At 41.3% G+C, this 23,183-nt stretch overlaps 1 protein-coding gene across 2 annotated transcripts; it reads left to right on the top strand.

The window, feature by feature from the left end:
• The first annotated feature begins 370 nt into the window (after positions 1–370).
• On the top strand, positions 371–22,346 carry numb (NUMB endocytic adaptor protein). 2 transcript variants are annotated; one of them, XM_070277752.1, is made up of 4 exons: positions 371–857; positions 8,660–8,688; positions 19,902–20,150; positions 20,211–22,346. In XM_070277752.1, the coding sequence occupies exons 3-4, from the start codon at positions 19,944–19,946 to the stop codon at positions 21,543–21,545; spliced, it is 1,542 nt and encodes a 513-aa protein (XP_070133853.1). In that variant the 5' UTR covers positions 371–857; positions 8,660–8,688; positions 19,902–19,943; the 3' UTR covers positions 21,546–22,346. The 2 variants fall into 2 exon arrangements, with proteins under 2 accessions (XP_070133853.1, XP_017105602.1); XM_017250113.2 differs by lacking the exons at positions 371–857; positions 8,660–8,688 and adding exons at positions 11,434–11,903; positions 19,391–19,743.
• Positions 22,347–23,183: the final 837 nt, after the last annotated feature.

Genomic DNA, 23,183 nt, shown 5'->3' with positions numbered 1-23,183 from the left:
TAAGCCCTTCTATTCTACAAACTTAGAACAATAACGATTAAAATTCAAACTTGCCGCCAAGCTCTACCATACCAGGGATGCATAAACACCCTTCTGTCATTTACCGTTATATTACCCAAAATTATACCAACTTTCGGCCAAAATGGTTTCAAAGCTTCTCTCAGCTGAGCGCACAGAAACGCACCCCCCAGGCCTAAGCTCCCGTCTTTTTCGCGCTCGTTGTGGCGAGTGTTTCGGTCCCTCTCTTTGGGGAGCTCGTCGTCGAGGTCGACTGTGCTGCTTTGGATTCGTATGGATATTCGGGTTTCTTTCTTTTTGTTGTTGTTTTGTGTACCGAGCCCCAACACAGTCAGTTTCCGAGCTCCAGCTCAGTTGACTTCAACTGCTGCCGCGTGGTGGAGCTCTCTCGCGCGCTCCTCGGACCTGCCCCAGAACCGCGTGTATGTGTGCGTGCGTGCGAGTGTGTGTGTGTGTGTAGGGGATTTGTTTGGTGCGCGAATTTTTGGCACAACTCCGGTGTCACTTTTAGGATGAAAATCACGATTGAAACCCTGGAAGATCTTAGTATTTCGGTACTGCTGAGATATATCCATTGAAAGCCACTATTGAATCGAGGCCCCATCGCTCGAAACTTCGCACCGACTCCGTTTTTATTGTTGTTGGCGTTGTGTAATCAGTCCGAAAGTTGGAGTTTGTGGCTTTGTTTGTTTTTCTCGGCACATTTCGGCACCAACCTCGTCTCGTACAAAAATATTTATAAATTGCTTCGAGCCGCCGGAGTGTGTAAAGAGCTCTTGAACTCCACACCAGCCCCAGCCCCAGAGCTCGAGTCATAATTCACAAATAAATCGTCACAGGTGAGTTGGATGAAATAATTCACAGGCACACACACACTCGCATACACACGCACACTCACCTGGAAAATAATCGCAATTACTCTGCTCCAATTTCTCGTTCGTTCTACTCTCTGGGCCACAATTTTTTTTTTTGGTGGCACTACTATAAAAAAAAAAGTCACAAAAAAAGGCAGCATGGTATGGCCAAAACACCAAATTATCGATTTTCTTTTCCGAGCTCCAGTTCTGGCGCTCTTTTTATATTTTCCTGCGATTTCCTCCTTCACGTAAAGGAGCCATCAGTATGCGTGTTGGATATCCATATGTGTGTGTGTGTGTGTGTGTGTATGTGTATGGTTGTGGTAGTGGGGATATTTAATCAAGAACAGAAACGGTTTTTCTGCAGCTCCCCAAGCTTACCGTTAGCCGAGCCGAGCAGAGGTTGCCGCATTTGCATTTTGTCACATTGCCAAGGCAACGCGACCCCAGCGCCATATGGTCGCGATCCGATACCCTATTTCTCAAAAATAGGGGAAGCTCGACAGTCCTGACAAATTCCCAGAGAACCCTAAAAAGGGGATTCCCAGAGGGGTTATGTAACTTGGGATATTAAATTCTGGCATATTGAGGTTCATTTTATTGAATATTAAAACTAAATTATAAATATTTTTGAAAAATAAAGATGTCTTATAGTCTTCTACACGATCTAAATATTATAACTAGATTATTATTAGTTTGGGAAACAAAGATTAAGATATCCTATACACGATCTTATACACTATTTCCTAGAATAACGAAAGCATGACAAGCCTATGGGTAGAAATCTTGTCTGGCATTCAATATTATACCTAGATTATTAATAATTTTAAAAAAAGACGTATTATAGTTTTTAAAGTCATAAAAACGCGATCTTCTACACTATTTTCTATAATAACGAAAGAATGACAATCTTAAGAGTAGAAATATGAGGCATATTATTCTTTTTTATGCGATCCTGGCATGTAGAGCTTTATTATATTAATGATAATACCTTTTAAATGTTATATATTATAACTAGTTTGAAAAACTAAGATGCCTTAAAGCGCCCAGCCACATATAGTCGTGATCTGATACCTTGTTTCCTATTATAACGAAAGCATAACAGTCCTGACTATCCCCAAAAAAATTCCCTGTTCCTAAGGAGTACATATTATTCTATTATACGATATTGTACGATCTTGGGGTACTGAGCTTTATTTTATTAAAATGTATACTTTACAAATCTTATAGACTATGACTAGTTTAAGCCCCTTAAACCTCTTAAAATACCCCCTTAGAATTTTATTTTTTAAGAACCAAATAAAGGGTATTTAAATAATTATAAAACCCTTTCAAAATCTCTGCTTTCCATTTCATTATTCTTTCCTATTTTTATTTTCTGGATGTTTACTTATACGTAGACCCTGCGACGATTGCATTATTGGGATTTCTTCGTTGACAGTCTGTTTGTTTTTGTTATTTTATTTGGACTTTTATTGCCAGCACGCGTTTATTTTGATTTCATTTTCTTCACATCCTTTGACCCCAATACTGGATGTACTTTGTATAGAACTTTAAACAAAAATCATGCCTTGCCTTGTTAAAAAATGTTGTGCTTTTGGCATTTCGAGATCCAGTTTAATTCGCCTTATTTGGCTAAAGCCCACGCTTTGAATTTGTATCTAACGAATACTTCCATTATTTGCCCCAAAGCCTTTTCGGCCATGTACAAAAAATGAGAACCAACTTTGTTAAAAAATCTGAATTTTGTATCATTTGCCGCCTTCGGGTGGCAAACCAAACCGTATCTATGTACGTTAGTGGCTTGTTTGTCTTGGTATCTGATTATTAATCATAATCATATATATTAAGCCCCTTTAGTCGGCATTGACGGTTGGTAACAGTAAAGCTCTTCTTAGTCATTCGGTAACTTGGTATATTGGTTACTTTCGAAAAGCCTTTCAACAATACAACGACCTTACTTCGCATAAATATCATATTCATAAGTTCAGATAAGACATGGCCAGTGCCTTGCACTCGAAAACGTTAATTGAACCGTGAAAGAGTGTGTTAATTAGAACAAAAACAAATCTGCTAATTAAAGCCTTAAAAAAAACTGGAAATTTCGATGAAAAAAACAATCAAATTCGACTGACAAATGGCGTCAGACAGAAATTCGATAATATTTAAGAAAAATAAGCACTGGAGCTTCATCAACTTTTATTATTAAATGTCAAATATAATTTAAGATGGCAATTTGTCCGGGGCGTCTGCCTCGGAATGAATTATTCCCCTTTCTGGTCTGCCCGGCAACTGAGATGCTATTGGGGTAGGGTCGAAAAACATCATCCGGAAAGGGAAAGATACAATTTGCATACCAGTTCTGCACATGCTTTCAATTGAGGCATTTGGAGGATTTGGCATTGTCACGAGGAATGGATTATAGCTATAAATATATGGAATATAAGCTCAGAACCTCAGAACTCTAACCTCTATATGTAACCTATATAATAGAGGAATAACACCCTGGAACTCTAATGAATCGATATTTCATTTATATTTATTTAAATCCAACTGTCTTTGTCTATATATCTCTCTAGTTGTCTTTTTAAAGGATACTTACTAGTCTTATATATAACTACTTCACTTTTTCTTAATCATATCCAAACAAAAGTCTTAAACCTTCAAGCATTTTTGATAAAATTAATATTACTCTCTAGAGAAATAAATAAAAACGCACTCTAGGGAAACATTTGAAAGATTTTTTTTATGTGGGTTTCCTCTTTGATTCATTAACACCAAAATATATACTATAAAGCCCCACTTAGGGCTCCAAAGCTGCGACTGTTTGTCTAAATATTTATCAAGATTTCAACGACATGACTGGCATTGGCTTGAAGAAACTAGACTAGGAGCTCCTCCTCCTCCTCCGAAAGCTCCTTTGTTATACGGGATGGTCGTAAATCTAGCGACATCTGCGCGGCATATAGATACATTTGTATCTTGCGCATTCTGTGCATATTACAGATGCGTCTTCCAGCAATCATCCAAATGGAAAATGTCATCCGTCATTGGCAATGCAGAGGCGTGAAGGCGTAATGGCAAATGTCAAGAAACGTAATGCGACTGGGATATCGATATGCATATATTTGTGGGATAACCCTAGAGGGCCATGACATATTACTATTCCAGTGCAATATCCAGTGATGGAAGACTTTAAAGGTACAAATAGGTTTTTGGAGTTAAAGATACCTTTACATTAATTAACTGCTCCCCAAGCATGACCAACTGACCCTCGGGAAAGCCCCCGACTTGGCCATGTTCAGTGTGGGGAACAGAATAAAATCAGTGCCCAGAGTCAGTCCCCCTACCCAAAAGGTAGCCCAGTTGCATGCAGCAGGAAGCGACGGTAGTCGCAGCTCACTGAAGCATCAAACGACCAGAAGGTGACTTAAAGCTGCTACTCCGGAGCCTTGAATCAACAACATCCGATTCCACTCCGCTCCGCAATTGCATTCTGTGTGCGTGGCGAGTACGTGTATCTGACAGATACACTCTGCCCAAGCGCTATGGTTGGTCATAAATGAGCAACCAAGCACGACACCAGCCGCCCAGCACCACTGCATCCCACTTAGAGACTAGATGTGAATGGGGATGCACCGGGTAGGTGGTGGTGGTGGTAGCTCCCCATAGCCGATATTTCCGCCGTGTCTGGGTCGGTTGACAATCGCAAAGTGTGCATAACTCTTTGTAGAGCATGAAAAATTAACTTTAATTCGATTGTAGGCGGTTCCCAGATGGTACTTCTTCCATGAAGAGCCATGTTCATCTTCGGGAGAGTGCTGGGTGCAGCTTCGTTTGTCGCGCAATTAATGAGCGATAATTAAATTGTGATATCAGCTGAACAGTTTACCAATTACGGCAGCCATGAGGGGCTGGGGACGATGATTAAAGTGCATTGCAGAGGCATCTACACTACTCTATACTCTACATAGAGAGTTGAAACTCCAAAAAGTAGGAACTGTTACTCGGCCCTTTGACATCTGACCTTTGTCAGGAATTTAGCTGCCAAGTCAAAACAGTTTCCTAGGTTCTCACGTTCTGGTGGAGCTCCTATCCTGCTCCTGTACTTCGTGAGCCGGCTAATGAGCAATTTAGCAGGAGCACTCCGAAGGAGGCAGTGGAGCGTTAAGGCAACTGTCTGCCGGGCAAGGACAATGCCACAGACACTTGAGCTACGTTGGGATGTGCTTAGGTCAAAGGGCAATTTGTTGTTTGGCGTGAAATATGAAGAAAATGTTCCCAGCCCGGGGAAAATTTGCATCGTTTGCACAATTGCGAGTTTCAGAGCAGAAAGCAACCCCCGACGTCCAATCAGGGGGATTAAATTTTTGGTGGTGACTGTTTATGCTTTATGAACAATTAATATGTCAGTTAGCGGCTTAGCCGGATTGATGGGGTTGTTGCCTCCGAAGCAGGACCCAGGACAGGACCTCGGACCGGCAAGCAATTAGAATGAGAATGAGAACTGTCACCGCCAGACACGAAACTGCCAGAAACTTGGAAAGTTTTCCTCGTTTTCGTTTTCCTTGGCGGCTCGTGCTCGACACGTTTTTGCATGATTTCCGGACGCACCCTCGCTGGCCAGGATTCCGGCGACCAGGGTTAACAAGGACACTCCCTGGCAGTAGTTGTAGGCCGCCTCAAGCGTACGCCACATTATCCTTAAGCGTCGCTGCGGCAGGCGCTTGTAACTACAAGTGTAACTGCTGAGAACAGCTTTTCTTCTCCTTCAGTGGGTGGGTTGGGGGTTACAGGATCAAATGTGGGTTGTGTTCCCGTGGGAACTCGGAATATAATCTTGTATCGTGGGCGTGCGAATTTCCTGGTATACCCACGCTGCTGGTTAGACTCCTTTTTTTTTGGCGCGTGGCAGTAAAAGTCCTATCCCAATAAATATTGTATAATCCTTTAAGATGAGGCCTGTTTGAAGTAACTTTTTTAAACAATCAATTCCAATCAAATTTACCTTAAAAATTCATATCCTTGAGGATGGGGTTTTTCAATCTGAAAGATGAGTGGAAACAAATTCATCCGCCAACACCCACAGACACCACCTTATATCCAAACCAATCAACCTACAGGCGATATGAGAAAAAATATAGAATTTCAGCAGAGAGAAGAGCTTTAATGGACATCCGGCTTTTATTATGCTTAGTCTTCTTATTATTGTTTTTCCACCTTGAAGGTGTGTTCTGATGACTACTACGATGACGATGATGATGAAGAAGCTCCTCAAGTGCAATTGAAAAAGCCAAAACCACAACAATAACAAAAGCATCATGGAAAGCAACTACGATGTGGAGGTACTACCATGATGTGGATGATATTTGCGTTGGCAAAGGAAACGACTTTGGCGTGGTCGAAGTCGCAGTCGAATGGGAAATGGGAAGGAAAATCTACAAGATACTACTATATACAGGAGGAAGTATAGAAGAGGAAGGGTCTTGTTTTTTTTGCCTCATTAAGTGTCTGTCGGTTTTGGGTTTATGGTCTCTGGCTAGGAGGAAGATTAAGAAAAAAAACAGTATAGATGTATGGATGTATCCATGACTTGTGTAGGTGGCTGACTTGGCGTGGCCGGTGGAAGAAGTTTAGGCGCTCTTAACGCCATCATTAATCTTGTGGCATGCCCCGCCACGAAAGCATAGAAGACCAATCAAGGAAACCACACCTTAAGGTGTCCGATCCGGATACTATTTTCTTTATTGATTCACCTTCTGGTTCACCTTCTTGAGGTTAAATTTAGTGTTAGATTGATCCACTTAATGTTAAGTTAATTACCCAGACTAGCAAATCAAGAAATCCAAAAGACTTTTTATAAAACTTTCCTTCTTTAAATCTTAAAGCTAAAAGTTTTCTGCAAGTCTTAAAATAAATACAATTTGGTATTCCCTCGAGGGATAGGGTGAGTGCTGGCCTGGAAAAAAGAATGAATTGCATTAATGCAATTTTTACAAAAAAAAAAAAACAGCTAAACGGCACGTTCCAATTGGTGTCCGCGGTCGTTGTCAGCTTTGTATCTGTATCTGTGTCTGTATCTGCATCTGCATCCAGCATCCAACAACCAGCATCCAGCATCGGGGGATCGGGAATGGTTCCAAATTGCCGGCACATGACTCCGGCGACTGCAGCTGGAAGAACCAGACTAGTATCCGATGAAGAAATGCTGTAAAATGGAATTGCATTACACAAACTTTAGGTGCCATTTTTGTAGCTTGTGGATGGGGGCGTGGCAGGCGGGGCATGAAGCTGATGATGCCCCAACAAATTGGATGCGTAATGGCAAGTCAAGACTGAGCCATAATTGAGATATTTATGGTTATGGCTAATATGCTCTAGCTGGCCTAATGGGAGAAAGTGAGATTGCTCGATATTCCTCAATGGAACATTAAACTAAGCTTGGCTTAAAGGGGTTTAGGGTGTAGGGCATATCTCAGGCCCAAGGTCTTGAAAATGGATAAATGGATTTGCTTAAGAAATTTCCAATATAGTTGTTAACTATTTCCTTCGACCTCGGGCCATGGCCCTGGCATTCCTTGCCGACTTTATCCTAGTTTCTGGATTATAATTAAATTAAATTCCAACGAAATCGGTTCACACGCTGCTTCATCCCCTCCAGCTAGCAGCGACCTGTAGTAATGCTGGTATTCCCCTTTTTTTTTTTAAACAGCAATCTTCTTTTTATTGCCGTCTAATCCGTTAAATGGTTTTTAATTGCATTGGCAGCCTTATCAGAGGGCACTTGAAAGCTGGGTTTAAATCGAGAAGGATGCAGGGGGCGAAAGAGGGCGGGCTAGGGCGGTCTAGGGGGTAGGAGGGCGTGTGCAACCCTTGGCTAATTGTTGGGGTGTGAAATGTGTGTGAGTTTCACTTCAAGTACTCAAAAAACTGTCCACCCCTATGTGTTCGAAGGTACATAAAAAAAGGACCTCTTTATTTATGGAACTGTGGGAGAAAAAAAACCCACAAAGCTGTGCAATTGCCCAAAGCAAACCACTTTTTATCGGATTAGATAAATATTAGCTTTAAATCTGATAGAGTAAATACAATTAATCGAGCTGATTAAAAAAACAGGACCTCTGGTGGTTTTAAGGCAGTGGTCGGCAGGTCCTTATTCCAGGGGCATAGGAAATCTCTCCGCCTGAGCTCTGCTGCTCACACACAGTATAAAATGTATGAAACGTCATGAATTATATCAATGTATTATGTGCCGACCACTGTTTTAAGGTTCTAGTAATTCATATTAGAGCTTTAAGCCCCTTTAAGACTAAGTTCATTCAACCGCAAGCCGGGCTTAAACTTGAAAAGCTTTTAAGCTTTTAAGCCCTCTAGACCCTCGAGCTTTGCGGCTGAAACCGGCGACGTCTCAAGAACCCACTCAAGCCATGCTCATAAGCACACACGCCAACATTTGCACAGCCTTATATGCAACAGCTTGCGAATCTTAGGGGCTTTAAACAAACATAAATATAAATATAAATACACATGCACATGCACATGAACATTCATTCTTAAATTAAAAACAAATTGTGAACACGAGACCGAATGGCCAGAGACACCATGACCCTAATGACTGTGGGAACTTTTTTGTAAACGTCACTGATATTGTCACTCAAGTAGCTGCTGCGGGCAAGCTCTTAAGTTCTATTTAAGAGAGGCTTTACAGAAGGCATTGCCAGCTTTAAAACTATTTAACGCTTTTTTAAACTGAAGATATATCAATTTTTATTCTTTAATTACAGGTTCTAGACAAGGAATATTGGTTCTAAGGGTAAGTTAACTTAAAATTTTACAAGAAACAAGTGCAATACCCTATTATTGAGCTTTTAAAAGTGAATTATTTATTGAAAAACAGGACAATCAAGTAACTTCAATCACAAAATTATTTCAATTATTGGCCAACAATTGATTGGTTAATCCTGTCGACCCAACAATTTGTAATCGAAAAGCCCAATTGCCTTCTTAATCACAATTACAGGCCGGATTGGATTGGATTACTCATTCTAAGCCATTAGAGGGTATTTGTTGCCTTTTGTGGACCTTTCATTGCAGCGTTTTGCGCATTTTGATTGAAATTTTGATTAGGTTGCACATGTGGCATTTGTCTGGTTGCCCCACAACCCCACAACCCCCTTTTGACTGGCTTTGATTTCTCAGCTTGTGGTCATTTACCCCCCGTCCCCCGGAGTGCCGCTTTCCTTTTACCCATTTCATTGTCTGGCCTTATCTTTTGTCTATTCATTCGAGCGACTGTCAGGTGGGAGGTGGGTGGAAGGTGGCCTGGTCGTGGGTGGGTGTGTCTGGGATCCAAATGGGTTTCCACATTCACTCTGCTAGCTGTTTTCATTAAGGTTTATCTGCAGGTACAAAGCTGTAACACCTTTAAAAACTAAACGGCTGAGAATCGTTTACTATTTTTATACTGCAAGCTTGATAAGAGAAATATAAAAAACAGATACTTGGGTTCTGTTTTATTTTTTGCAGAGTTTGCAGCAATTTTCTTTATTTTCTGCATTTAAAGTTGAAGATAGGGTCGGGCCTGATTGGATAGCGTGTGTAGGTAGCTATGGTTTGTTCCAAATAGTCTTGATATCGGTTTTTTTTTACTACCTGGTTTTATGGGTCACCTAGGTTACCTGGATTAAACTACTCACTGCTGCATTGCAATTTTTCGCACGTTCCACTGCGGTCTACTCTCTTAATACCTCTCTCTGCTCTTTGCTTACTCACACACATGCAAATGTATCTATATACTTTATCTAATCAAACTACGTTCGTAACCTACCTGGTCGTACGGATTTGCTCTTGAATGAGTACGACCTTGTCTCGTGCTCTTTATCTTGTGCTCCCCTAACTCTCAGAGCCCGATCGATCATTTCCCATTGTTGTCACGGAATTTAGGTTGGGCAACTAATTCGAATCGATAAGTTCAATACGTTGATTAACGAGTCTTGATTATTGTTCGCCTAATCAGTTTTTTATTCTTTCCGATCATTTTCCATTTCCGATGGCATTTCATAACCTCTCGGTTGTTCTACTGAATTGTATCTCAAGAAGTATTGTATCTGCTGCGATAACTCTCTTGGCCGACTCTCTTGGGCCGCTATAATCACTTCCATAACCACGCGCTCTTGACTCTCCGCGTTAAGAAAATAAAAAAAAGGCAGCTGCAGAACCAACGAAACCAACAACTGGTTTTAAGTTCTCTACATTGATTCGAATAGGGTATATTAAAATTTTTAACTATTTCCGCAATTTACATTTCTAAATCCTGTCTGGAAATTCCAGATCTACAACACTTTCAGCCCACTAGCTTCGGATTAAAAGAAAACCCAAAATCTGGTTATTAAAATAAAATTAAAAATATTGTTTAATCCTTCGTCCGCCTTCCCCACTAATTGTTTTCAGAAACACCTCATTTTTCGGGAAAATTCCTAGACTTGCATAATGAAAGCGAGCTCGTGAGTTCTAAGAATTTCCGCAAATCTTTTAAGCCATGATTACTGTAAGAAATCGCGATCTTTGAGGGTAGAGCACCTGGGATTCTACCTAAGCCCAGATACCCATGTGCCCTCTTGCTCTTTTGTATTGAACTATCTCTTTCCCTCTCGACAAAATCTACAAGCTGCAGTAACGCGTCGCAGTTTTATCATTGCCGTCACTATCAGCAACAACAACCACTATATCACCTATGCGGAGGTGAGTCACAGTTGAGGGTAACGAAATAGCTATTAATCTTTTAGATGTATTTTTGAGATACATCAGAATAAGTACTCTAAAGACAAGAATAAATAAATATTTTAGAATAATAAAGTTTAAGTAAATTTTGACCAAAATTCCTGTCTATGGATTTTAAAGTTATTAATCATACGCAGAGTGGTTTATTTTTTTATATTTTATTTTAAAACTATTAAATACAATAGGTTGATAAGCAAGATCTTTAAAGGATTGATCTATTTAAGGCATAGATATAAAGAGATTTTCTGGAAAAAGTTCAAAAGTTCACAGGGCGTATGAGTAATTTTGTTGTACAAACTCTGTGGATTAAAGTTAAAAATCTAAATAATAAATCCACTGTTTATAGGATAGGTATAAAATGAATCGAAATATAATAATCTAATTAATCTAAAAAATATATCCAAATATATAATATAGGGTATATAAGCCCCTAAGATACATCAATAAAAGAGGATTATAAAGATCGATTTTTAAGAAATTTCTTTCAACAACCTTGTATTTATTCAAATAATATTTTTTAAGGACTGTAGAATCATGATCCCCAGTACTATATCACTGACCCTTATTGTAGAAAATGAAGAACGCGGCTCATAGGCTATGGTTGCCGTTGCGTTGTTGGTAGTAAATAAACATAATGGAAATGGAACTGAGCAAAACCACGCACACAATCTCACCTACCCTGCAACAGCTGTCGCAAAGTCTCTCTTCGCGCTCTCTTCGCACGCTCACTCTCTCTTCGGCGAGCAGTGAGCGATGCGATGGCGCTTACCCAGTACAGTAGAGCAATTTGAGTCGAAACGCCGAATCGAGCAAACCGTCTTTCCGCTTGCCGGATAAACGCGTACCGTTTTCCATTCCATATCGACCACGGTAGACCACGGTTGTACCAATGTCCGCGTGAACAAAATATCCGACACTTTCGTTTCACCTTAGGGGGGGTCATAGTAACGGTAACTCAGTGATAGGGCACTCCTGTTGGCCAATATCCGTATATCCATCCATTGGGGATCGCGTTTTTACGATTTTCTTCGTGACTTGTGCGATTTTTCCCCCCAAATTCGTGTGCTGTGCTGTGAGGTGTTCTTGGAATCTGAAAAAAAAATCTGAAAACGTTGGCAAAAATATCGTCGAGACGCCGAAAGAGCCAAAATATTATATAAGGCCCCAACCGGATTTTATTTAATTAATTACGCGGCTTGGATATATACCGAAACAAAACACACACCGATCCCCATATACATATGAATGGTAAATTTTTGTTTAAAAATCACAATACCAGTAACGACAAAAAACCCCAAGCTAAGCTTCGAGCCAAGCTTTGTGAAGCTCTGGCCAGGTCAAAACTAGTTTGCATACAATTCTTGGACTTGGACAGGTTTGTTGTTACTGCTATGACATTTGTAGAAAATGGAAAAATATTTGGCATTTTTTTTGTTAAAGTTTCAGTTGACAACGTTATCCATATGCAGTGAGTACTGACTTCGAACAGCTGTTTACGCTGACATAGTTACTTAGTAACGAACAATGTTTTTTTTTCTAAAAGCTATATTTATCGGCAATTATTCAGTTAGTGAGGTTAAAACTCAATAAATCACTGGAGTTTGCACTTGAACATGACCATTTGGGAGGGAAGCTAACAAAGGAAATAAATTCGAATCGCAATTAGCTGCTTTCGGATACATCACATGAACGTATCTATACAGTTCCGAGTGGCTGGAGTCCAGACTCTCACGATGAATCATTCATCCAGCATGACTACAACAACCTTATAAACAATTGAAATCGAGCTAGAGGTTGTCAAATTAACGTATAATATCGAATTCGAATATCGAATCTATTGGCAATATTTACAATCAGTTTTTTTTTGCTAAAAACCCGCAAGTCTCAAGTCGTTATCCCCCTGTCTCTTTTTTAAAAAGTTAATTTATTTTAATGTATGCGGTGTGCCAAATTGTTTTACTGTCAACTGCATAAATTACAACCCAAAAAAAAAATACAAAAAAGAAAAGTGGAAATGGTAAAAATTTCCCATTGAAATGAGCTATGAATTGGTGTTGGTGGTTGGGTGGGTGGGTGAGAACGGAACCACTCGGGAGTGGGTGAAAATATATTATGATTACAATGTAATTAAAAGCCAACATGGGGGAAAGTATGAGATAGAGATACTTTTGCTATGCATAATTACATGCCGTTGGAGTTGATTTAGTTGGAATGTTCTTAGACCAAAGGGCCTTCTGATTTATGCTGCATTTCTTCAGTTAGATTATAAATCTCAGCAGTTCATAAAAACTTCAGACCAAAAGCTCCTCCAGCAGAAAACCATTCAGAAACATTCCGAGAAAAGCCAGAAAAAAAACAACAACGAACAAGATAAAAAAACTGGTAACAAGTTAGGGCAAAAAAGTAAGAACATAAGGCTGCTGGCTGGCTGGGTGCAGTCGGACTGAAGAGATGAAGCCCAACCGGTTTGGTAGCTGGCAACTTTTCTCACATGCCTTTCGATTATGCCAAGCCGACTGCATTCTTCAAGTTGGCGACTCCACGGCCCGGCCCGGCTTTCGCTAAACTGTTGGCTAAGACCCGCGACGAGACTTCACCATCTACCATCTACCGAGCTCCAAGTTCAACAAACACACAAAAAGAGAGCTCAACTTCAACTTCAACTTCAGCTACAACTTCAAGTTGATCGTTGGTGCTGCTGCTGCTGCATTAAACTTTAATTTCATGGAATTTCCTTTCTATTTTTATGCAGCAACTTGGATGATTAACAGCAGCAGCAGCCAACAGCCAACAGAGAAGTCAAGAACGAGTCCAAGACCAAGTCATGGCTGCCACTTCTGGGCCATTAACTTGGCCGACTCTGGAGTCGGGACATCGCCTCCCTCCCATTGTGCATCTAAGGCAGGAAATTAAAAATGCAAAAAAATTGGATAATTATGCATGTAAACGTTTTGTCATTAAGCCGATACTTAAATGAGGCTGTGATTACTAGGCGCATTTTTATGGCAAATCTTGCAATTAATGTCTACCGAGGGAGACTCTCCATTACCCCGGCACCTGGAGAAAAGCACTTTGCAAATGGTCTCAAGCTTGGCAGTAAATTGAATCTGGGGTGCTTCGCAAATCAAAGTTCCTGGCCTGCCAATAGTTAACTAACCATAAAGTTTCTCAGAAAATGGCTAAAAAGACCCGCCACGTTGGCAGTAACGCGGCCTTGGATGTGGTTACTCCGGTTACTTCAAAAAGGAAACTTCAAACCCCAAACCGCAGAGCCCTTTGAATGTCAAAGGTCGCGAATAAGTTACTGGAAGTTTTCCCCTTAATTTCCTGTCTTATGATTTGGATGGAAGATCTATAAATGTAATTAATTTAGGAGCTTTGTCCTTCTTCTATTTGCCATAATTTCGACAATGTTTATGTGTATTATATATTCCCAATAATGTCTTCAAATACCCACTCAACACACCTGTTCCCCAGTCCAAGGGGGAGGCCTTTGTGTATTTGGTTACTTCTCTCCCACTATAGATAGATTCGAGCACTGGAATGGCTTCTATATGGGTTGTTTGTTTAGTTTCCTATCGATTATTTCCATGGGTAGCTGTTCGGAGCCTACTTTTGGGCGCTGGCCCCGGAAATTGGCAAGCAATTGGCCAACAGCTGTTCGAGTGTTTATTTGCTTCGAATAAACATAGGAGCTCTGACAAATAGAAAATAGGGAAAATAGGGAAAACACAGCCTATCGGCTACCAATGACAATCAGAGCAGAGAGTCAGGCTTGGTTGGGTCCGACTCTGCGACCTTTCCAGCCATAAATCGGTTGGATAATCATCTAAACTTAGCGGTTATCCAAACAAAACTGTGCTTCGGTGATGTCACGTAGTTTTCCACGAAAACTACAACTTTGTAAGCTAGTCAGACTTATCAAGAGGTAGGATTTTTAAAAAAGATCTTAAAACTGTCAGATAAAAGTGGTGTAGTGTTTGCTTCTGTCGCATGACGTTGGAGCACATTACACCTTATACGTCTTTCTTTTGAGATCAGCCTAGTAGCTATTTTTCATAATTTTCCTGCCTAGAACTTCTCTAGGAATGTGTTTACCAGGCTTTTGAAATTCTTTGAAATCTCCATTGATTTCCCCTCGCTTTATGAGCTTTGAATTCTTAATGACAAATATGCCTTGAATGACTGATTGGCTCTGAAAGATACATGTTCTCTCTCTCTTGGCTTTATTCAATTGCATATTTTAATGGAATTACCATGTTCCTCGACGCACAAAACTCGTTGTAAGAAACAGGTTCCCCGTCCAAGAAGTTTGTATAACTTTTGTTATGTGTGTCACTCGAAGTTGAGTCATCGACATGGTCATTTGCATAATGAATCTACAAAAATCCTAAGAAAAAGTAACCAAAAAACTATCTGAGGGATGCCTAAGATTGAACCTTATTTGAGGCACATCTGCCGGCTGGCAAACAAATAAGGAATAACAAGGATCTGGCATCTACCTGAAAATCGTGCCAAATCGAAGTCAGACTGCGGCATGTGCGAGACCCTAACTAGACAGAGGCTCTTTCAAAATCCTTCGAGTATCCTTCGCCACGTGCACCGAACATATGTCGGAGTGAAGGCAGAAAGGATGTGGCACGAATGGCGGCTGCATTTCGTCCTTCCACCGACAGATGCAAACAATTTCGACTCGCGACGAGTTCTCTTGTTCTGCAGGATACTTCTTATGTGGTGTATATGGAGTATGTATATGGAGTATATAGACCTGAACATATATACTGGTATGCCCTTTGTTTTTATATTTTTTTGTGCCTGCATTTTTACTTCCGTTCGTTGGGTTTTTGAGGTTTCTCTCTCAAGTGCTTCCTCGATTGGAGTTTGTTTTTTTCAAAGGATGTGTTGAGAGAGTTGGGGAGGATGTGAGGCAAATGAATATTGGAAATGCTTATTGGTTTACTGTGGAGTTTGAATTTGAATGTCAGGCGAACAGATGCTTTTTGCATCTCCCCAGCATCCCTCTACCTTCTATCAGTTTTCTCACACTTTTTAGTTCCCAGCCCAGGTAGTACACCTCATAATGGTCTGATCAACGCCCAATTGACAGCTAATAATTATGCGCACAGTAACCCCCCTCAACGCTCAACACCCAGCCCTCCTTTGTGTCCTTTGCCCGCCAATTAGGACTTCGCCTGCATAGGACACACATAGGTGCATGCACAGGAATTCCCTCCCTTCCCTCGCCTTGAGGGTCCTTAAGGGTGCATTTTGGGTCAGCGTGTGAAATATCTAAGCATCCACTCGGGCATGAAGAAGTAGTAACCCAAGCGAGAGGCTAAGGATTCCCAAGATACGGAGATCCTTTTTGCATTTTCCTTCTCCAAAATCCCATGAACTTGAAGAATCTCCTGGCAATTATTTTCCACCCTTTTCGGGGCTTCTGTAAGGATTGTCATTGTTTTGGAATAACTATGGGAGGAGGTAGATGCGTCACAGAAGAAATATTCGCATGGTTCTATAGAAGTTCGCCACTCTCGGCCAGATGCTGTGAAATTCTTTTATTATTTTTTAGGTTTTTGGTTTGTGGATTCTTGCGTACTTCTTTGGAGGGTTTCTCTAGAGATTTATGGCTGAAGTGAACTCTCTCTGGTTGTCACAGATGTTGAACTCTGCCCTGTTTGTTCGACCTCTATCCGATATTAAATCATAGTTAGTTAAAGCTCTTACTCATGGCTATTTAATTCTTCTATTTATTACCATAAAATCTCTGACTCTGACCCTGACCCACATCCTTTTGCAAACCTCCCTGGGCTATAATTTAATTTTATTTCGGCGCAATGCACCTTATTATGCTGCCTAATTGAAGTCATTATCGTGGAGCTCCCACTAGCCATAAAAGAGGAAGGTATTCTTTATACACACACCGTTTAATGGCTTCACTAAATATTCATACAAACCGTTGTCTGATATATTTCAAATTTATTTTCCAAAAAAAAAAAACGAAAAGTTCCCACGACCACCGACACAAGGAAGAACATTAAAAATTAAAAATTCCAGTAGTAGAGGGCAACCCCCGACAGGACGAGGAGTCGATGCCCGACTCGATGGTGGTTGATAAGGCCCGTAGTCCCTTTGGAAAAAAATGAGAGACAGACAGAAGCGTATGGCTGGAATAATTATAATTTTATATCGAGTACTAGCAAAAAAAAAAAAACAAAAAAAAGGAAACAAGAAGCCATAAAATGTGTATCCTTCTCTGACCATCAAAGCAGCGTGTGAACAAAATGCAGTGTCAGTGATGTTGTGGGTATTCTTCCAATAATTCGAACAAAATATTAAGTATCTTTAAGACTAGTACGTGATGAGCTTAGGTTAGAAAGGCCTTAAAATATCCATCATATAGGTGATAACCCCAAGTTCCTATCATCGAGTACCCATCAGCATCCATCATCCGGGAATGCAACAAGTGTCGTTGGCCTTTTGAGGGCAAAAACGAAATTTAATTACCTCGGGTGGGCCTACCCACTCCACCCACCCATCAAAGCTCGATGATAATTGTGGTTATACAATAAAAGTAACTACAATATATTCCGCCCATATAGAAGTGTCGTTGACTGCGCTTGTTTTGTCATCCCAGGGTTAATTGTTTAATGCTAAATTAAAAAAAAAATAAAGAGAGAAACTGGAAATATTTGCCATGTTCTGGCACGACATGTCACCCACTGGATGGTCAGACATGTGGCCTATGATTTATAGTTGGGCTCTAAAAAAAAAAAGTTTAATGAATTAATTAGGTAGAGTGTCCCAGCAGGCCTTAAAGAATGGTCAGAGGTCAATGAAGTGCCAGACGAATTTCAATTAATAAACAGCCATTATAACTATAAGACTAAGCCTTTTCTGTTTGCTTTAGTCATGGAAAGTACCTTTAGATTGCTGTTTTAATAATTACCATATCATATAAATAAAATAAATATCTCGTGATCTGGTAAACATTGATAAAGACTCCTCTCTTGTATTTTATATGAATTTTTTATCAGCCAACTGCAGTCTGTGATCTGATTCTCAAACAAACACGTACACAGATTTTTACGACTGGAACCTGTTTTATGTCTCGATTATTGGTTGAATGAACCCTTCCGGATGGTGCTCCTCCACCGCCACCTCCCTTCGATTGTTGTCATTTCTGAAATCATGTTTACTTTTAGTGCGTGATTTGGCTTTTATCTGGTGTTTTGTGGTTTTTCTGCGTAAGCCATGAATCACTATTGGCATTCGAATAGGCTTAGTGCTTTTTTAGTGATTTTTAAAGTGGTTAGTAGAGGTGTTCCCACAGCCAAATGGCTGAGATTACTGACCAGAACAATCTACTTATAAGATAGAGACCTTTGACCCACTTTATAGAATGTTTAGATACCTTTCAGAGCTAAGAAATGCAGTCGGGCAGCATCGAACTCAAGTCAACGCCCTTCTTCTAATGAATCTAAAAAAAAAAAACGGAAAAAAGCCAAAAACCGAAACCAAAGTCAAAGATACCAATTGTGGGATTGCCCTTGCCTGGTCAGCCAACTGGGGGGCGAAAACTGGTTTCGTAACATTTACAGTTACCACTTAACGTGGCTCACAAGGAAAGTCAACACTGCAGCGGAATTCGAAACACGTCGGAGCTCCAAACTCAGTTTGGAAAATCAAAAATAAGTTGGACAAATAAGCCCAATTAGTTCAGCTCGCTCTCTGACACTGTTTGAGTTGGTCAATTAACATGACCGGGCTAATTCATCATGGCTAGAAGGCTGGGAAAACTTTTAGGAAAATAACAGACTATTTTGGGTCTTGAGTGACTCGGGCTTTTCAGTTCCGAGAGATCTAGACAGGCAGATTTAGACAGGCAGTTTAGGGGCAGAGATTACCCCTTTTTTAAATCAAATAAATATTAGATAATTAGATAATATTTATTAGATCTGGCTAAGAGCTAGATATATTTATTCAAGCTTATCATGAGCCACATGAGCTTGAAATAAAATCAGTGGAAGGTTTGGGATTCCTCTCCTGGTTTGTTGATCTCTCCATCAAAATCAAAAGTCAGCTGAAATAATGATATTAGACTGATTGTTTTTTGGCGAAAATAAGACCCAAAAAATACACAGTATTTTGTTATTATTTGGCGATAATTACGGACGCTTAGTTTATCAACAGTTTACCGCAATACGAGGCATGTGATAAAGTCACAAAAATGTCAACCGTGTCGCCGCAGCGCTGGGAAAACAAAAGCTCCGACCAAGTCAAAGCAAATAAATGCTAAACGTTAAAAAAAAAAAATGAAATATTAAATATGTGTGTAAACAATTACGTGAGACACTCGAGAGTGGCCACGCCCCCGCAGCGCCCACTCCGGAGTCCGGACGCGATAAGCTATTGGAGGCCGTTGGCATTAATTGTTCCTCTTGACTTTAGTTCTAGTTCGGGCCATGCCGGGGAGGTTGGTTGGTTGGTATCTCTCTGGTTGTGGTTCCAATATTCAGATAGCTAATGGATCGAAATCTCTGCACAATCGAGGGGGCGTTGAAAAAATAAATAAAATAAAATACAAAAAAATAAAAGCTGGGAAAAGATAAACGAAAGTGGTTTCATGCGTACCATCGATACGGTTTGTGACTCACTGCATATTGGAGACGTCAGCGCTGATAAAGACTTGTTGTAACCCCCCTCTACAATAACCATCTCTAAACATTTTCCAGATCGCCCGTCAATTTAATTTAATCAAAAAGCATAACTCAAATTCAATGAACAAATAAATTTGCGCAGCCCCGACTATAGCCAATAAATCGATCAATAAAACGAAATACAATTCAAAATTGAAGAAAAAATAATAGAATCTGAGTGACTGTCAGTGGCATCTGGCAACGCTTTCTATAGCCAGCTTGTAACGGTTATTCACGACAATTTACTCACGCCCCTGGATCGAGGCTGAGGCAGGAGCCACCACATACTATATAGTCAGCCGGCAAGCATGGGAAACTCATCGTCACACACGCACGAACCACTCGAGCGCGGCTTCACACGCGGAAAATTCGGTGACGTTAAAAATGGGGTAGGTTTCCTCATTCCAGCTCCGATCTCGACAGTCCATTTATAAAGTTTAGAAGCCCAGAAATAGGGTTGAACTTGCACTTGTTTCGATACCTCTCTCTCTCTCTGTATATTGTGTAATAACTAATTTTTTTAATGCTTCCTGTTTGTGCCCTTTAGAAATCCGCCTCCTTCCGGTTTAGCAAGAAATCCCCCAAGAAAATGGATCGTCTGCGTCGCTCCTTTCGCGACTCCTTCCGGCGTCGCAAGGACCGCGTCCCCGAGTCCTCCAAGCCGCATCAGTGGCAGGCCGACGAGGAGGCCGTGCGATCGGCCACCTGCTCCTTTTCGGTCAAGTATCTGGGCTGTGTCGAAGTCTTTGAGTCGCGTGGAATGCAGGTCTGCGAAGAGGCCCTCAAGGTCCTAAGGGTAAGTGAGACTAGCACCTCCAATGTCCTTATTTCTTATTAAATTGCGTCCTATTTGTAGAACTCGCGACGTCGTCCTGTCCGAGGACTGCTTCATGTCAGTGGGGATGGCCTGCGGGTGGTGGACGACGAGACCAAGGGCCTTATTGTGGACCAGACCATCGAGAAGGTCAGCTTCTGCGCTCCGGATCGCAACCACGAACGCGGCTTCAGCTACATTTGTCGGGACGGTACAACTCGGCGCTGGATGTGCCATGGCTTCCTGGCGTGCAAGGACTCTGGCGAGCGGCTGAGCCATGCCGTGGGCTGTGCCTTTGCCGTTTGTCTGGAACGGAAGCAGCGGCGGGATAAGGAGTGCGGCGTCACGATGACCTTCGACACGAAGAACTCAACATTCACACGGACCGGTTCCTTCCGGCAGCAGACGCTGACGGAGCGCCTGGCCATGGCCACGGTGGGCACCAACGAGCGGAGCGTGGACGGGCCGGGGTCAGCGATGCCGGGTCCGCCGGCGGCCACCGTCAAACCGTACAATCCCTTCGCCATTGAGCGGCCACACGCCACGCCCAACATGCTGGAGCGCCAGAGCTCGTTCCGGCTGAGCACGATCGGCAGCCAGTCGCCGTTCAAGCGCCAGATGTCACTGCGCGTCAACGATCTTCCGTCCAACGCCGATCGCCAGAGGGCCTTCCTGGCCGCCGCTGCCGGGAATCCGCTGCAGACACCGCTCCGCAGCGTTTCGCCCATTGCCGAGGTCTCGCCAGCAAAGTCCGGAGCAGGCGCTGATCCGTCTGCCGCCGCCGCCGTGGCCGCCGACTCCGTCAGCCAGCTGTGCCAGGAGCTCAGCCAGGGTCTCTCGCTGCTCAGCCAGTCAGACACCCTGATGGCCACCGGCGACGACCTCAACTTCAACAACAATCGCAGCATCAACCAGAACATCATTGCCGCCGAGAAGCAGGTGCAGCAGCACTCTATCTCGTACAGCGCCACGCCCACGGCGCAGGTGACGCCCCGGGTGGTCAGCACCACGCCCACCTACCAGACGCTCCACTCGCAGTCGCCCACCCGCTCGGAGCAGAACATAGAAACCTCCACGGAGCTGCCCAACGCCGACCAATGGCTGGGTCAGGTGGTGCGCAGCACTTCGCCGGCAGCGCCCAAGCGTCCCAGCTATCTGGCCAATGTGGGTCGCGCCCAGACCCTTGCCCCTGCAGCCGGTGGCGGTCCGGATGATCCGTTCGATGCCGAGTGGGCGGCCAATGTGGCGGCGGCCAAGCAACTCTCACCGGATCTCCCGGTGGCCAGCACCTCCCGCTCGCCGCTGGCCAGGCACAGCACCAATCCGTTCATCTCACCGCCCAAGGCGCCGGCGCAGTCGTTCCAGGTGCAGCTCTAAAGGTCGCAACGCGGGGGTCACCAGGGGGACAAAAAGTGTGGTTCGCTTGAAAAAAACGCAACTTAGTTTAAAGTCCAGGCTGGAGGTGGATGAGTGGATGGATGGATGGATGAATGACGGATGGCGGTTACATCAGAGAATTAGAGATACTTAACGCAAACATAACTAATGTTGAATTATGAATAGAAAACAGAAACCCACATTAAATACAGATACTTAGACGCGTAAAGACACCCTTGAATGGCGCTTAGCTCTAGGCCAGATCCTAAATTGACCAAGCTACCAAGTTACCCACAGTAATAAAAATCAAATGGCACCTTATCGACTTAATCGTAAATCCGAAAACATGTATTATACTTTGGTAAATGCCCTTCCAATACTTGTTGATCTATATCCTGCTAGGAATAATGATTACAAATACGTTGCTATGTAGGAAACTCTATGTCTTAGGGCTAATTATTATTTTGTCAGTGTGTCAGTGTGCGGACTACCGTTTTAACATCAATTCTTATTATTTAATTTAATTTTTAAAATTGTACAAAATGTATTATACTTAACTTATAAATATAATTTAAAAATGCAGAAAAAAAAAATAAATGAATTCGATAGCATGAGTAACTTTAAACTATTTAAGCTTACGAATGATGCAGCTAAATGAATCGCAACTAATGAAAACCGATATAGTTATATTGAGATCAATAAACACACTTTAATCGTAAAACTATAACGTAAACATTGTAAAAGACAGATTACCGAAAAGCGAAATACATTCTCGTCTTGTGTACTTCACAGGAAATGTAATTATCTGTTTTATTTTTCTTAGTTTTCAGTTTTTTAGTAAAGATAGTAGATAAATGAAATTGGATAATTCGAACCACCTCCTAAACAATGCACCAAACGTTACTTAAAATTTGATAAAATAAAAAGTAAGAAGATATATCCATAAATCAAAGAAGCGACATCGGAATGATCAGTATTCTTGAAATCGATTCACAGATCATTGTACATACAATCGTTGAATGATTTATGATTTGATTTGGCTTGCAAAATGTCACCAGGCTTTGTTTTTGGATTCGTTGGTACTTTTGATATCGGGAACCAAAACTTTTCTATATATTTACAATGGGCACTACTGAAACTTAAGGACTATTCTTATAAATCACAGCGTGACAAGTTTTTTTGTCTCTAAAATAATAAATCAACAAACTCCATGAGGAAAAGAATATATATATTTATTATTAGCTAATATACATCAAAATTAAATACAAAACTATGTATACACACGTATATACATGAATATATAGATATTATCGAAAGTATATAGAAAATGCATATCGTTTCGTTTGACGTTTAGTAAAAATTGACATGCACACATTATTCCATAAAATAAATTTAATATTAGGCATTGCCACATATTATCTGAGATATTATGTTTATCGTTTGTATAAAAAATGTCTATCAAATGGTCGTTATTGGATATTCAAAATATTGTAAAATATGGAACATTAATTTGTGAGTTAAATAAACGGTATGAAACTTAATCGGTATAAACAAAATCATTTATTCAGGTTTATCAAGGTATGGAATTGTATTTAATTGACTATCTGGATTATCAAAAAGACTCTCGATAGGACTCCT

Source organism: Drosophila bipectinata, chromosome 2L (assembly GCF_030179905.1).
Source record: "Drosophila bipectinata strain 14024-0381.07 chromosome 2L, DbipHiC1v2, whole genome shotgun sequence".
Taxonomy (NCBI): Eukaryota; Metazoa; Arthropoda; class Insecta; order Diptera; family Drosophilidae; genus Drosophila; species Drosophila bipectinata.
The sequence above is the reverse complement of the archived record's forward strand: the minus strand, read 5'-3'. Positions and strand labels throughout refer to the sequence as shown.

Coding starts and splice junctions, on each gene's coding strand:
- numb (XM_017250113.2), top strand. CDS start 19,663: ATGGGAAACTCATCGTCACACACGCACGAACCACTCGAGCGCGGCTTC. Junction 19,744..19,901: donor TCGGTGACGTTAAAAATGGG/GTAGGTTTCCTC, acceptor TGTGCCCTTTAG/AAATCCGCCTCCTTCCGGTT. Junction 20,151..20,210: donor AGGCCCTCAAGGTCCTAAGG/GTAAGTGAGACT, acceptor TCCTATTTGTAG/AACTCGCGACGTCGTCCTGT.